The sequence below is a fragment of the Argiope bruennichi genome, chromosome 5, assembly GCF_947563725.1.
Source record: "Argiope bruennichi chromosome 5, qqArgBrue1.1, whole genome shotgun sequence".
NCBI classification, from domain to species: domain Eukaryota; kingdom Metazoa; phylum Arthropoda; class Arachnida; order Araneae; family Araneidae; genus Argiope; species Argiope bruennichi.
In genome coordinates, this window is record NC_079155.1 from 31,481,206 (window position 1) to 31,495,838 (window position 14,633).

The 14,633-nt window shown below is 25.7% G+C and overlaps 1 protein-coding gene across 1 annotated transcript in view; it reads left to right on the forward strand.

Moving 5' to 3' along the window:
• The window catches only part of LOC129968797 (cyclin-G-associated kinase-like), a 34,557-nt gene extending 20,246 nt beyond the window's left edge, over nucleotides 1-14,311 (forward strand). Inside the window, exons 16-26 of the mRNA XM_056083051.1 lie at nucleotides 2,452-2,569; nucleotides 2,823-2,902; nucleotides 3,399-3,580; nucleotides 3,672-3,763; nucleotides 5,135-5,390; nucleotides 5,584-5,819; nucleotides 7,688-7,943; nucleotides 9,954-10,193; nucleotides 10,282-10,433; nucleotides 11,196-11,369; nucleotides 12,458-14,311. Coding sequence (XP_055939026.1) covers nucleotides 2,452-2,569; nucleotides 2,823-2,902; nucleotides 3,399-3,580; nucleotides 3,672-3,763; nucleotides 5,135-5,390; nucleotides 5,584-5,819; nucleotides 7,688-7,943; nucleotides 9,954-10,193; nucleotides 10,282-10,433; nucleotides 11,196-11,369; nucleotides 12,458-12,553 — 1,882 coding nt within the window. The 3' untranslated portion in view covers nucleotides 12,554-14,311. The remainder of the gene's footprint in view (nucleotides 1-2,451; nucleotides 2,570-2,822; nucleotides 2,903-3,398; nucleotides 3,581-3,671; nucleotides 3,764-5,134; nucleotides 5,391-5,583; nucleotides 5,820-7,687; nucleotides 7,944-9,953; nucleotides 10,194-10,281; nucleotides 10,434-11,195; nucleotides 11,370-12,457) is intronic.
• Nucleotides 14,312-14,633: the final 322 nt, after the last annotated feature.

Here is a 14,633-nt window from a genome sequence, read left to right on the forward strand (position 1 = left end):
GATGTGCGATAACGTGACTCTGGGTTCAAAGGTCTTATCTCTACTGGCGTGGCGCCAATAAGTAGAGAAGGGGGATTTTTCGCCGTATTAGCTATTTGTCATTGATCGCTTCGCAACTTTTTTTTCTCCGCTGTGTAAAATTTTCGTTTCATTTATTGATGCACGTGTAAATTTTTCGTTTCGCTTATTGAAATATTTTTTTATTTATGTACGCAAGAGAATTTCATTTAGAAATTTCAGCATATGAAACAGAAATTACCCCTTAAAAATTCATATCTAATTAGTTTTACAGCATTAGATCCAGAGCTAAGAGGTAAAACCAGTACAATATTAGCTTTTGAAAAATTATCATCTTTTATGTCCCATATTTTTAGTGATAATGAAAAGTCAAAAGTAGAAGCTGAAATAAGGTTATACCAGAGTGATATTGATATCACCAAAGAAATGCTCTACACATCTGATGAAAGTGGAAATCAAGTCAAGTGTACAATTGATAAATATTGGTCTAAAGTTTTTAATTTAAAAGATGATTTCACAAATGATTATAAGTATCCTACATTGGCTAAATTGGTCAAAGCCTGCCTTAGCTGCTTCCATGGCCTGTTAGTGGAAAGTGCATTCAACTTAATGGATACACTTGTCACTGACTATAGAACCTCTCTTAAGATTGATTCCCTAGATGCAGTGCAGACTATTAAATATGATTTAATGGCTTCTAAAGAAACCTCATGTGAAAAATATGGCTCAAAAAATCCAATGACTGATCCAATTCACAAAGATCTCTTACTGAATATGAACAGAAGTTGGAAAACATATCAAGAGGACTTAAAAACATGTATTTCAGATGAGTCACCTATAAAAGTCTCTGAAAAACCTTCTACATTAGCAGAAAAGCAAACTGCTTCTACCTCTGCATGTGCAGTTCTCGAGGAAATTTCTTCAACTGTAAATGAGGAAAATAAAAGTCAACCTTCCTGCAATTATGAAGTTCACCACAAAAGAAAGACAAGCCCACAAACATCAGAAAATAAAAAAAAAAAGCAGCAGAAATTAGATAATTTTTTTTAAAAGAATTAATTCAGGTAATTTAAAAGATTTGCATAAAATGTAGTAGTTTATATGTTTGAAAATTTATGGTTATTAATTTTGCAAAAATAGTAATTCATTGAACTTTTATAATTAGGTCATTCAATACTTCATAATTGTAATTTTTCATTCCCCCCCCCCTTCTCGAAACTCCAAAATGCCGGTAGTAAGTCCGTAAAAGTTTCAGGGGATTTTTTGGGGTCCCACAAACACCCCTGGATATGGAAGAAATTACTTTAATAGATTTAGTAATACAAAAAGCAAATATTAAAACAATTAATTAATATAATTCCTAATTAGTTCAAAATAATTGTCATAAATCATCATAAAACCAGAAATAACAAAAATAATGAACTAAGATGAAAAATAATAACATCTATATTTTGTATACAAAATGAAGCTGCTTGTTGTATTAATTACTCAGAAACAAACTATGAAGTACCTTTTCAGTCTTGTCAATAAAAAAAATCTCCCAAAAAGCCAGTAATATGTCTGAGATATGCTGCAAAGGTCCATTAAGCATTAAAGAAATCGTATTTAAATATGTTAGAGAGATATATTTACAATAAAGTTCCCTATATTTTTTGTCCTATATATGCTTAAATTAGTCCTGGGCAATATAGTTCTTAAAGTGTTTTTGAGAAAATCATATGGTATTGTTTTATTACTTTATAAATATTTGAAATGAATATAAAAGCCAATTGGGCTATAATTTTGGTAATTTTTTTTCTGTACATTGATTATTTAATTCAAACTTTTTGCATGTTTTTCTTTTGCACATTGATGGATTTTCTTTTTCTTTTTCTTTCTTTCTTTCTTTCTTTCTTTTTTTTTTTTTTTTTTTTTGATCAATCACATCTCTGAAAATGTTATGTTTATATTCAGACTAAAAAATTCCATAATATGGTCTTCATTGCTGTCCTTAAGTACTGAATTCTATTATTACTTAAAAGGAGGAAATTTATATAAATATTTTGTATATCAGCCAGTATGATATGAATTGTAACTCTTTATAATAATAAATTGTATTTAGTTATGAGGGTATCAAACTTAAAATATCTGTCTTAGGTCTCTATTACTGTTTATAACTCCACCCCCTTTAAATTAAAAAAAAAAAAGGTATGTCTATATAATTATTTCATTAGAAGCCCTATAGAAATCAAGCATGAATTATTTTTAAAGTTTCTAATTAAGATATATTGACTGATGCTTAAAAAAATTATAAAATGAATAAATTGAGGAAAATTAAAAAAAAAACTATTTAGTTTGAATTTTTAAAATTTGCATTGTATATTTCAAATTGAGAATAATGGTTTTGTAGTAAATATTTCAACTATAATTTTTTATATTGAATCTTTTTTCTAGACATTTTAATATTACTGATCCTGAAGTTAATATTCCATTGAAAACAGTTGTTATGGGTGATGTAACAATAGTTGTGTATCATGCAAGATCTACTTTCGGTGGGAAAGTTCAAGGAAAGGTAATAAAATTTCTCTTTCATTTCTTTTGAACATTATTACTCATAATTCTTTTTTTATGATTTTCATCATATTCAGATTTATTTGATTTTCAATCCAGATGTAAAATAATTTTGAAGAATATAGGATTTATTAAAAGTCTTATTTTTATATAACATTGGTACTATTGTTTTTAAATCTATACTTCTACTTCTTTTAATTATGTAAAAAATGTAAGTAAACAAATAAAAAGAAATCATGTCTTCTTTTTATTAGGTTACAGCATATAGAATATTTCAACTACAGCTGAATACTGGATTTATATCTCAGGAAGCCAAGTCCATAACCTTCAGCAGGTGGGTAAACAAAGCCTTAGATGGAATGTTTTCAAACATCTTATTTAGACATTTGTGAAGGTCTCATGTTTTTCATGTGTATTCAAGTTGCATGAAGCATAAGTTAAATATACATTTGTCTCTGCACTACTGTTCTAGTTTTGAGGATATTAAATGCTTTTAATCTCGCAATGGATAGTATTCAAAAGAAACTTTCAGTCAAAGATATAAAATTTAAGAAAGGGGGAAAATTTCTTTTAGTTGTGAAAGAAAGATGCCATTCCTTAAAATTAAAGAGAAAGAAATCTAAGTAAGTTAAATTACTTGAAAATTCTTTTTTTCCCCTCCTTGTTATTTATAAACATTATTATTCTTTAATATACAACAAAGTTGATGATAAATTAATGTTTAAATTGAAATTTAAAAGTGTTTAAATTTTTTATTAGATTTATTCATTGTTATTTTATAAAAAGATAAACTTGCTATTGATAAAAATTGTTAAAATAATTCTTTATAGGAATGAATTAGATGGCATTGAAGAATTGGATAGATATCCTGATAATTTCCGTGTCACATTAGGAGTCAGCATTGCTGAAAAGAAGACTTCTGATGTTTTACCTGTTTGGAATGAAATCTCACAGATGCAGCTTAATCCTCGTCTTCTCTTTAATACAGATGAGGAAATGGATACTTGTTTATGTACGAAATTAGATACTGTTATCTTTCAAATTAGTATTAATATATAATTCATTTATATATCCATTATAAAATGGTTAATTTTCCTTTTTAGCCCATTTTAGCAAACCATCTCAGGAACTACCAGAAACTGCAAATTCTAAGGCTTTTACATCATCTCTTAATTGGCAAGAAAAAGAAGCGTTTGTAAGTATATTTTGATATATATTTCATTTGCTTTTGTCTGTAATTTTTGTAACTAAATACAATGCTTAAATGTTTCAATCATGTTATGCTATTTAAGTTAAACATAATTTTATATGGGGTAAGTTTTTATTAACTCTATTTTGTCACATTCTATTTTTCCAGGTTTTTAAATTTTTTTTATGAATTATATTTTGTCATATACAGTTTTTTTTTAAGTTTTTTTTTGTTTGTCATTTTCTGGTTTTGTAGTATTTATAAAAATAGTTGTATTGGAAAGTTTTAAGAATTCTATGCAATTTGCCTTTACTTCATTTGTTTGGAAGTAAAATATGTGCTAGCCTTTCATTTTTATACAAAAAAAAAAAAAAAAAAAAAAAAAAAAAAAAGCTTAACAGTAATAGTTTGTAAACTTTTTATTAAATTCAAATCCGTGACTATTGTTAGTAACTTGTGTAAAATATATTATTGTAATATAAAATAATTGCAAGTGCTTTATTGACTATGGCATGGATGCTATTTTACCCTAACTATGAAATTTGGCACATAAGTAACAGGGTTACTAAATGCACTGTAAAACTAGAATAGTGAAATTTAATGTAGAAATTTTAAAAATAAATAGTTTTGAAGTATTGAGCTATTTTCTGCATATGTTTGCCTATACATAATCTCTAATGATTTCAGAAAAAAATCAATATACCATAGAATAGAACAAATATATGCCATTTTAATTAAATGTGTTTTGAATGTCTGCTGTAATTGACTTTCTAGATTAAAAAATTTCTGAAAAGAAAAGCCAGTTTTTCCCATAAATTAAAATTTAAATTCCTAAATATGATACTGTAATTTTGTTATTATTATTTTTTTTCAAATTTTTTCAGATAATAATTTGGAATAATTCTTCATAATTCCAAACTGTTCTTTTTGATTAATTGTTCACTAGATGAGTCAATATTTCCTTCACAGTTTCACAGAAGGAATTTTTACATCTTTGCTGATTTTGCATGAAACTTAAAAAAAAATTAAAGATAATGAAAATTATTTTTACTGTTTTTAAATTCTCTTAGCATCATTTGCAATAAATTCTTTAATTCCTTAACAAATTCTTTTCCTCCTTTAAAAAAAAAAAAAATTGTAATTTTAATTATTTTGTTCTGGTTTCTCTTTTCTGCAGTTCACCATATAGTATCATTACTGCAAATAAATAAACTTGTAAAATCTTTTATTTTTCTTCTTTTCTTGTTCTTGTTATTTTGTTTTCATATATAATTTTATATTAATTTATATTTTTATGATTTTTTTATTTCATTGATAATTATCACATTCTTGGATAAAGTTGTGTGGGTACTTCTTAATATATCACTACTTTTGTAGTTGGCACAGGACGAATCAGAAAGTGATAATTCTGCAAGTCCCACTCCTACTCCAAGTACTGTGGATGATATTGCACGCAATCCGTCTCCTATTCCAGAAATGGATCTCCTTAATTTGAGTAACAGTTGTGCTCCTCCCACTACAAATAATGTCCTGAGTTCTCCTGCTGTCAATCTTTTAGATATTGACAATGATGTGAACAGTATTCCTAGCAATTTTGATCTTTTAAGCGACCCTCCAAGTGTTCCATTAATAGGTAATTGACAAAGTCATTTGAAGTTTTGATTAAAAATATTTTCTTTGCAGTATAATCAATATATTAAAATTTGTATAATATTGTCTACCCTGTTTTAAATTACATTTAATATTTATTGTTTATAGTTAATTCCTTCAATTTATATTTTAATTAATAAGATATTATATTTTATTGTTTATATTGTTTCTTACAGGTACTAACAACAATAATTTAAATTATAATAATGGTTTTGATTCCTTTCCTGATAATGCTTCAACTCAGAAAACTTCAAATAGTGCTGATCCATTTAGTGTTTTTGAGAATAATACCCAGTTTTCTAGCTCTGAACCAAAAAATACCCCATCTGATTTATTTGATATTTTTGGATCAACAGCTGGAAGTGGATTTGATGCACCAAAGACGAGTTTTAGTGCACATTCTACTCCTCAGGTTTGTAATTCTTTTTGTATGGATTTATAATATCATGGCTCTCATACACTGATTTTTCCTATTAAAGTACTGAATAACTATTGCTAAATTGAATAAGTGTAAATCAGCATATGACACAAATAATATATCTTTTAACTTATTTCTATAATTACCGTTATAAAAAATACCTAGTAATATTGGTTTGAAACAACAATGAAGAATTTACAAATGGATGAAAATTAATGTCTCTCTTTATAAACTTTTGTTTATGGTTGTTAATTGTCAAGATAAGTAAAATTATTCCAAAAATTTGGATGAATATAATAATTCCTAATTGTCAGTTTTAAAAGATAGATTGTTTAATCATTAATATCAACTTAATTTAAAACATAGTTTTCACTAATATTTTTAAAATTTTGTTAATGAACCAAAATTAAAATTTCCATAAAATAATATTAAATTCTTTAAAAAAAAATGCTTTTATTAAAAGAATTTTTTTTTAGAAAATTTATCAAACAATTTGTAACAAGTCATTTAAAAAAAACTTTTAGAAGTATATCAAAAAGTCTTTTAAAGAATAGTAAAATATCAAAAAATTAAAAATTACTTTTCAATTCTTGGCATTACCAAGAAAATAAATAAATAAATTTCAAAGTGTAAAGTTTCAAATGCCTCCAAAATCTAGCTAATGTGCATTATATATCAGTTGTAGATTGTTTAAGAATTAGTTAATATATATTAATTTTTTGATTAAACTAACAAATATTTGATTTAGCTACATAAGTGAAATGTAATTACTCTCTAAATTACAAAATTAGGATTAAAGGAATAAAATAATTTTATTAGTAAATAATCCTATGCATTATTTCCTGCCAAATCTTTATCAACTGTGATGAAGTGGGTATAAGTCGATTGATTTGGTTGTTAGCTTTTGACATAATATGCTCTATTTATGTTAAAATACTTTATTTGTTGGGAAAGTAAGTTTTACTATGAAAAGGCTTTATGATAATTTATCGATTATAATTTAAATGCATTTTTATAATGTAATTACTAGATGAATTGAATTACTAGATTGGTGTATTCAACTACCATCCATTATTTTATATTTTTATAAAATGATTTTTTTTTTTTTTTAAATTTTTCTGCTTTGTAAAGAACAAAAGTTATCTATATCTGTCCTTTTCTCCTTTTCAGAACTACTTTTTATATTTTTTATTCCCCAAAAATAGCCTTATGTTTTTTTTTTCTTCTTTCAGAATTAATTTCATTTATTTTCTAAGATGCCTCTTTCCTTAGAATTTTTTTTAGACTTATGATTTGCAAAATAGTTGTTAAATATCTGTCATTTGTCATAGGTTTCAGCATGAGGTCACTAATGTTTATCATTAGCCACAAAGAATTTTCTTATAATTTTCATTTAGAAAAATTTTTTTGCAATATGTAGCCAAATTATTTTTCTTTTAAATGTTGAACAACAGAAGAAAGTTGATATGTTTAGTTTATGAGTTTCATCCGATTCCTAATTGTTGTCTAATCAAATGCTTTTCAAGCATTAAAAATTCTCTTTTTAAAAATGTTATGTACCTTGTGTGCAATTATGTAATGTATCTTGTATATATGTAACAATTCTGCATAAAAAATTATTTATGTTCTATGTAAACAAATTGTTTTGCAAAAGTTTGAAGTATGTATGTAAAAAAAATATTTTCTGTGAACAACTTTTGAAATATTAAAGGTGTGTATTAAAAATTTCTTTAAAGTTTAATATTAGACTAACAGCCTGAAATTTGATGTTTGTGTTTACAAACAGCATTTTCTTTAAATTTTTGTTCCTTGAGCCTATATTTGACCAAATTAAACTTTTAAACATTTTTTTTTCTTTGCAGCATAAACCAGGTATGTCTTCCAGTGCATCTGCTTTTAATATGAGTGCAGCAGCCAATCAAGATTCATCTTTATTGGGAAGTTGGGACTCAGTCTACCAAGGTAGCAATGCATCCAATAATATTCCTGCACCTGGATCAAATGCTGCAGGTGGCCAATCATTGTTAGGCCCAAGACTTGCTCCAGGAGGAATACCTCGAAATGCATCAACTCCCAATTTGGAAGCGCTTGCAAAATCGGATCCTTTTGCTGAATTAGGTTAGTATATTCTTTCATACCTGTTTCTCTGTGTTAGTACTGTTAAAAATGTGAGGTTTCAGGCACATTTCTTAAGAAACGAAAAAATTTCTTTTGAAGATTTCTTATAAATAACACATATCATATTTTAAATATTCTGAAACTTTAATTTTTTTTTTTTATATTCTTAAAAAAATAAGTTAAAAGCCTTAATCTCAGATTTTTTTTAACTTAAAGGATCTCGGATAGAATTGTTTATTGATGATTTGATTATTGAAGTGTTATTTTTATACATTTCTAATAAATTCTTAAAATGCATTTGTTAAATGGATATCATCATTCAAACATTCTTTATCAATGCTCATCAAACACTGTATTCTTTCCTTGTACTGCAAAGAACTTGTAAAGGAAAGTGGCTCTCAAATGAGGAAGGAGAATTTTCTAAGAAATTCTAACCAAGAACTTTCCCTCTTTTGTGTCTTTCGAAAAAAGAAAATAATGAGTAGAATTAAATTCCACGTGAAAAGCATTCACTTAACAATACTTTATGAACAATAAAAACAAACAAGGTATTAATATAACTATTTTTTAATATTTCCTTATTTAAAACTAATATAAAAAATATTATGTGAACATTATTAAAGGGATATTTTGTTTAAATATTAAAATAAGATAAAGATTATTTGATACTTTTTTCCATACATATTTTAAAAGAATCAGAGAAGGAACAGCAGTAGGTTTTTATAAACATATATTAAATCAGAAATAAAACTGAGATTTAAAAGGATTTTTTTTATATTGTTTGTTCTTTAAACTTTTGTTGGCATGTTTTGGAGTTAATAACATCAAGTTTAATGACCTTTGCTTTGCAATTCAGTAATTAAAACAGAGCACATGTTAATATCAGATATTAGATGATTGAACCAAAAACATTTTCTACATGAAAAAGATTCTAGTTTCAGAAAAGTTTTCAAACTAATCTTGGATTTTTCTAAGATATAAATTTTATTCTAGAGTTATTGCATAATTGAACTAGAATTATTGCATGCAGCTGAAATGAGCTGAAATCAAAGGTAGCAAAGTCAGTAATGCAAACCTTTTCAAATTTCTTATGTGTGTGTTTGAATCATACATTGTTAATGGGAGGGTGATATAATAACAAAAATATTAATGGAATGAATTATCTTGAATGACAAATAATGAAATTGTTTTATTATAATTGCATTCACTTAAAGTTTTGATAAAAAAAAATTGTTATTAAATTCATCAATAAATATTTCATACCAAGAAAGAAAACTGCAGGCAAATGGAATAGCAATCATATTTTAAAACTTTAACTATACGATTTGTCTGCTCTAATTATGGCCCAGTATCTGATTTCTAAATTGACAGTGATAGACATATACTTCTTATTGGGAAAAATGCTTTAAATAATGTAAAAAATTATGCTTTATGTGTTTGTGTCAATAAATGCTTTGCTGAAGAAATTGAATTCTAAATATTTTATTCAATCTTTTGATCCTATTAGATATATCCGGTAAAATATTTTTGACACATTAACGTTTTACACAAAGAAAGATCCACTTTCCTGCTACTTAAAAGCCATTGAGTTATAAAGCTTTTGAATTCATTATTTTAAATCAGGATCTTAAAAAAGTGTTGTATGTTGATGGATCTTTCTTAAGAAAACTGTTTACATGGTGCAAAACAGTATTATTTAAAGCTTCATAACTGAGTCAAATTTAATCATGGAAGAGTAAAATTTCTTTTATTTGAAATGTTAGTTGCTTGAAAAATATTTTACTCTTTGTAACTTATAGGATTTGAGGACTATGTGATAAATTTAAAATTTATTTTTTTCAGGAGTTTATTTATTGACTTAAACTAGACAAGGCATAGTTTTTTACATCATATAAAACATTTTTCCTACTAGATGCATATACTTATCTTTTGCAAATAAAACTTTTTAGAAATTATCTGTTGAGCCACAAGTAGAGTGTATAATTCCATGTATAATTTAATATTGTACAGGTTCACTTGGTGGTATAAAATTTGGACAAGGACAGCCCCCTGACAAAACTCAACCCTCAAGTAAAGGCAATCAGTTTTTGAATTCCAGTCCACAGCATATTCCTAGACCTCAGTCTTATGCTGGCACAGCTAATTCAGCTTTTCAGGGAGCTAATGCACCTCCTTCTTCGAGACCTGATTACAGTCGCACCCACTTTTCTAGTGTTTTTGGTGAAAGGGAGGGCAATAAAGCAGGCGGAGGTAAAATTTTCAGTAATTATTTCCTTTTGTTGTATTTTTGCTTTCATTTAAATAGAATTGAAGTTATGCCTTCCTTTTTTTTAATTAGCTCCAAAGCCTAAATTAGATGATGATCAGTTTACTGACTTACTTGGAAACCAAGGATTTACTAGTTTTGCCAAGAAGACTGAAGGTCCTAAAACAATTGCTGAGATGAGGAGAGAAGAATTAGCTAAAGAAATGGATCCTGAGCGACTTAAGGTAGGTTTTATTTTGTTTAATGATTCCTCATTTTGTTTTTCTGTTATATATGTATTGTGTTCTATATTTATACAAAATTCCATTTTCTGTTTTCGAAAATTTGGAATCTGAATTTTTTCAGAGATTTATACTTTTCCACGAATTTTGTGTTAAAACAATTGCATCATCGAGAAATTAAGAACTTTTAGCTTGTATCTCATTCAAGACAGAATTCAAACTTCTTGTCTTATCAGATTTGTTAAAATCAGGCTATTTTGCTATGTGTTATCTACTATGTCGCATTTTTTAAAATCTGTTTAAATATATTATTAACTTTTTAATATATTGCATTTATGTTTATTCGTGCATTCATTTGGCAATTTAACTCAATGGCTTCAACATAATTTTTCTCGTTTTTTCGGTTTTTTTAAAAAAAATTGTAACCAATTTTTTTTACATCAAATTTTAAGTATTAAACAGTATTTATACATCTGATAGCACAAAATTTAAAATGTTTAGTAAAATTTTAAAGCACAAAAATTTGAACAGCATATATTATAAACACACTTAAATTTTTAGCAAGCCTAATGAATCATACATTTTTGAAAATGCCACAATAATTAAGGAGCTGGGATGATTGATGAATCATCATTTGTTTGCCATTAATTATAAATTTGCTGGAAAATTTTTTATGCTTCCTTTAAAAGAATAATTTTACATATGAATTTTTTTTTTGCTACTAATTTTTATAGAAGAATTTTGTTTTATTTGTTATTTTTGCAGATAATGGATTGGACTACACACAAAGAAAGAAACATCCGAGCTCTCTTATGCTCTTTGCACACTATACTTTGGGAAGGAACTAGATGGCAAGAATGTGGTATGCACCAATTAGTTACTCCAAATGATGTTAAGAAATGGTATAAAAAAGCATGCCTGGCAGTTCATCCTGATAAGGTTTGTTGTTTTGCTATGATATTTGTTTGATTTTTGAAAAATATATAAATGCACAATATATTGCTGTAATATTTTATTCCCACTTCTCTTATATAGAATGAGTTTTAATATTTGTTGTAATCAAATGCAAATAATTTCCTTTGTACCCTACTATGCTATTTATAAATTTTCTGTATGTAAAATAGGAGCTGAGTAATGCTTTATTTTGTTACAAACAATACTTATATGTATGGCATATCACTTTTATTTTTAGACTAGGTCATTTGCAAGATTCAGTTTATTTTTTAAACTATTTTATCTAACTGACAAAGAAGCATGGTCATAATTACATTATATGTTGGTTATAATGAAAAAGACTTGTGGGATTAGACTTCATACTATTTGATGCAAAAAAAATTAGGATGAAATTTGTGCTTTGATGAGAAAAAATACTTGAATTGGCAGTATTTATTATAACTAGTTTCTGTTTAGTTTCTTAGATTAAATTTAAAAAGAAAAAAAGTAAGGCAAAAAAAAAAAAAATGGCTTATTCAAGGCTAATTTAAGCATAAAGATTTTATCTTTATTTAATAACATGCATATATTGTCATACTTATTAAAAATTAATAATTAAATGATGTGCTATGTTAGCTCACAAATACTCAATTATTTTTCAGTTTTAAATTTTGTCTGTGTTAATGAAAGAACTATGGATATGTGTTTGCAAATTTGTTTTCAAGTTGCTAATTCTTCAATTACTTATTCGACGGACGCAGACACATACAAATTTATACAACACAAAGTAGCAATAAATGAAAGGTCTGAAGTTTAACTTGAAATATTAATTATAATAATAAAACAAATTTTATCAATTAGCCCACATTATGAATAAAGAATATTGAAAAATATTTTAATTGACAATTTAACTGAATGTCATTTCTTTATAATTAAAATAAGCAAGTATGTAAATATTTTACATTTATTTATTATATATTGTTATAACTATCCATGCTTTTCCTTTGAATAGAGTAATTTTATATCAGTAAAATGCTTATAGCTAAAGTACTTATTGTTTAAAAGTATTTTATTCAAAATATTATCTTTTTCAGCAAGTAGGAACTGAAAATGAAAATCTAGCTAAATTAATATTTATGGAATTAAATGATGCTTGGAGTGAATTTGAAAAGCAAAATAATCTAGCCTAGTCATTTTTCTATGGTTCATCGAAAGACTATCATCACAGCACCATAAGATTTATGGCAAAAAGAAAATAAAACACTTGTCAATGCAGAATATATCTCCATACTCAGAGAATATGTACTTTCTCACTATTCTACATGTCTATGTATGATATGTATTTTGATTCATGTATTATAAAATATTAAATATATATATATATATATATATATATTTAGAATGAATGTATATTATGAAGATTGGTTTCATAGACACCTTGTGTGGCCTTATTTTTGGTGCATGGAAGAGATATGAGAATAATGATAGAATATGTGATCAAATAAATTTTCTTTATAAGGAGCATTGTTACATAAATTAGTTGAAAAAGTATTTTCTTTTAAATATCTTCAGTTGAAAATGTTTTCTTTGACAAAAATGTTATTGCTGTGCTGTATTTTTGGTGTTTCTGATAGAGCTATATTTTTAAAATATCTAGAATCAATATCATGTTGTTATATAAAACATCATTTTCATGTGCTTTATGCTGAAAATTAATTGTTGTCTAGGTTCATAAATTAGGCTTAAATCATAAATTGTTGCCTAAAATTATTTTTAAATTATTTATTCTTGTTCTAATAATTTCCTATATGTTTATATTGGTGTCTGTTTCCCAGGACTTATAGCTTTTGAATCTAGTACTTACTTGCCTCTAACTGAAAAATAATAGTATAACAGTAGCAAATCTGCCTGCTGTGTTTATGATAGATAAGAAAGGTTATTTGATTTATGTGTGAATTTTCACTCTTCATTTCATTCATGTTTTTTCTTGTTATTCTTATATCTTAAGTTCATGTTGGGAGTCAAATAATATTTTAGCTGCCATTTTAACTTCATCTTTATATTATTTGCATTAATTTGTTCAATGGCTTGTTATACTGCAATTTTTAAAACGCTGTTTGTCATGTTAGTAAATTAAAAAAAAAAGAAAAGAAAAGAAAAAGCCCTTTTTAATTTTTAATATTTTGCTGTCTTCCCATTTATTTACATGGAGGACATACTAGTTTAAAAATAATTTTACTTGTAATTTTTTGGAGATATTAATTTCTTATCTTTAAATGTTCATTTGAAAAGTTGGAAGTCTGGGTTTAAATGATTTCTAAAATTGTTTGGAAATATGTCTTTTTAGTGAGAGGTTAGGTTTTATATTATTATGATGTAAATATATAACTGAAAATAATATTTAAAATGCTGCAATTGCGCATTTACAAGTAGCTTGGTGTCACAACAATATAAATCTCATGTTTATATTTAATATCAGTTATATTATTCTTTAAATATTGAACTCTGTTATTTTGATTATATTGTGATGTTTTTGTGATATACTAGTTCTCAAAAGCAATAATTGTGCCAAATGTGTGCAGTTTTAAATGTTTTACACTTTGTTTGCGTTAATTTTTGTCACGCTCTACCTATTGCTTTCACAAAAATCTTTAAAAAAAAAATCTCGCATTAATTTTGTTTATATTATATGAAAAGATTTATATTAAAAGATTTTATTTTCATGTAAATAGTGTTAGTACAAAATGTACTTAAAATTGTGATGCATTTATTAAAGCTTTTTTTTTTATTTTATATATTCATTTATTTATGTAGAAAGAATAAATAAGTTCTTTCAAAATAGATTTTTTTTTGCACCAAATGTATTAATAATCACCATTTTTGAAATGCATTGCACATTTTCTATTCCCATTTTTATGCAAATTTTATGATATGATATAATTAAGTGAAATAACTATTTAACTTGCATTGAGTTATCCTTTATCTATTAAAAAAATTTTTTTTTTCTCTTCAGTTTCTTGATTTAAAAAAATCATAATTATGTTGATTTTATCTGTCATGTAAATTGTTTTCTTGTTTGATATAATAAATAGTTAATATGGAACAAATAATACACATTTATTTTTTAAATGAAATAATTCAGTATGTATAAATATGTCCACTTTTATTTATTTCAGTTATATATTAAAAATCAGAAATTGATATATCTTCATTTACATAAATAAGATATATGCTGTACGTTTTATTATATTTAAGCTTTATTTGTATATT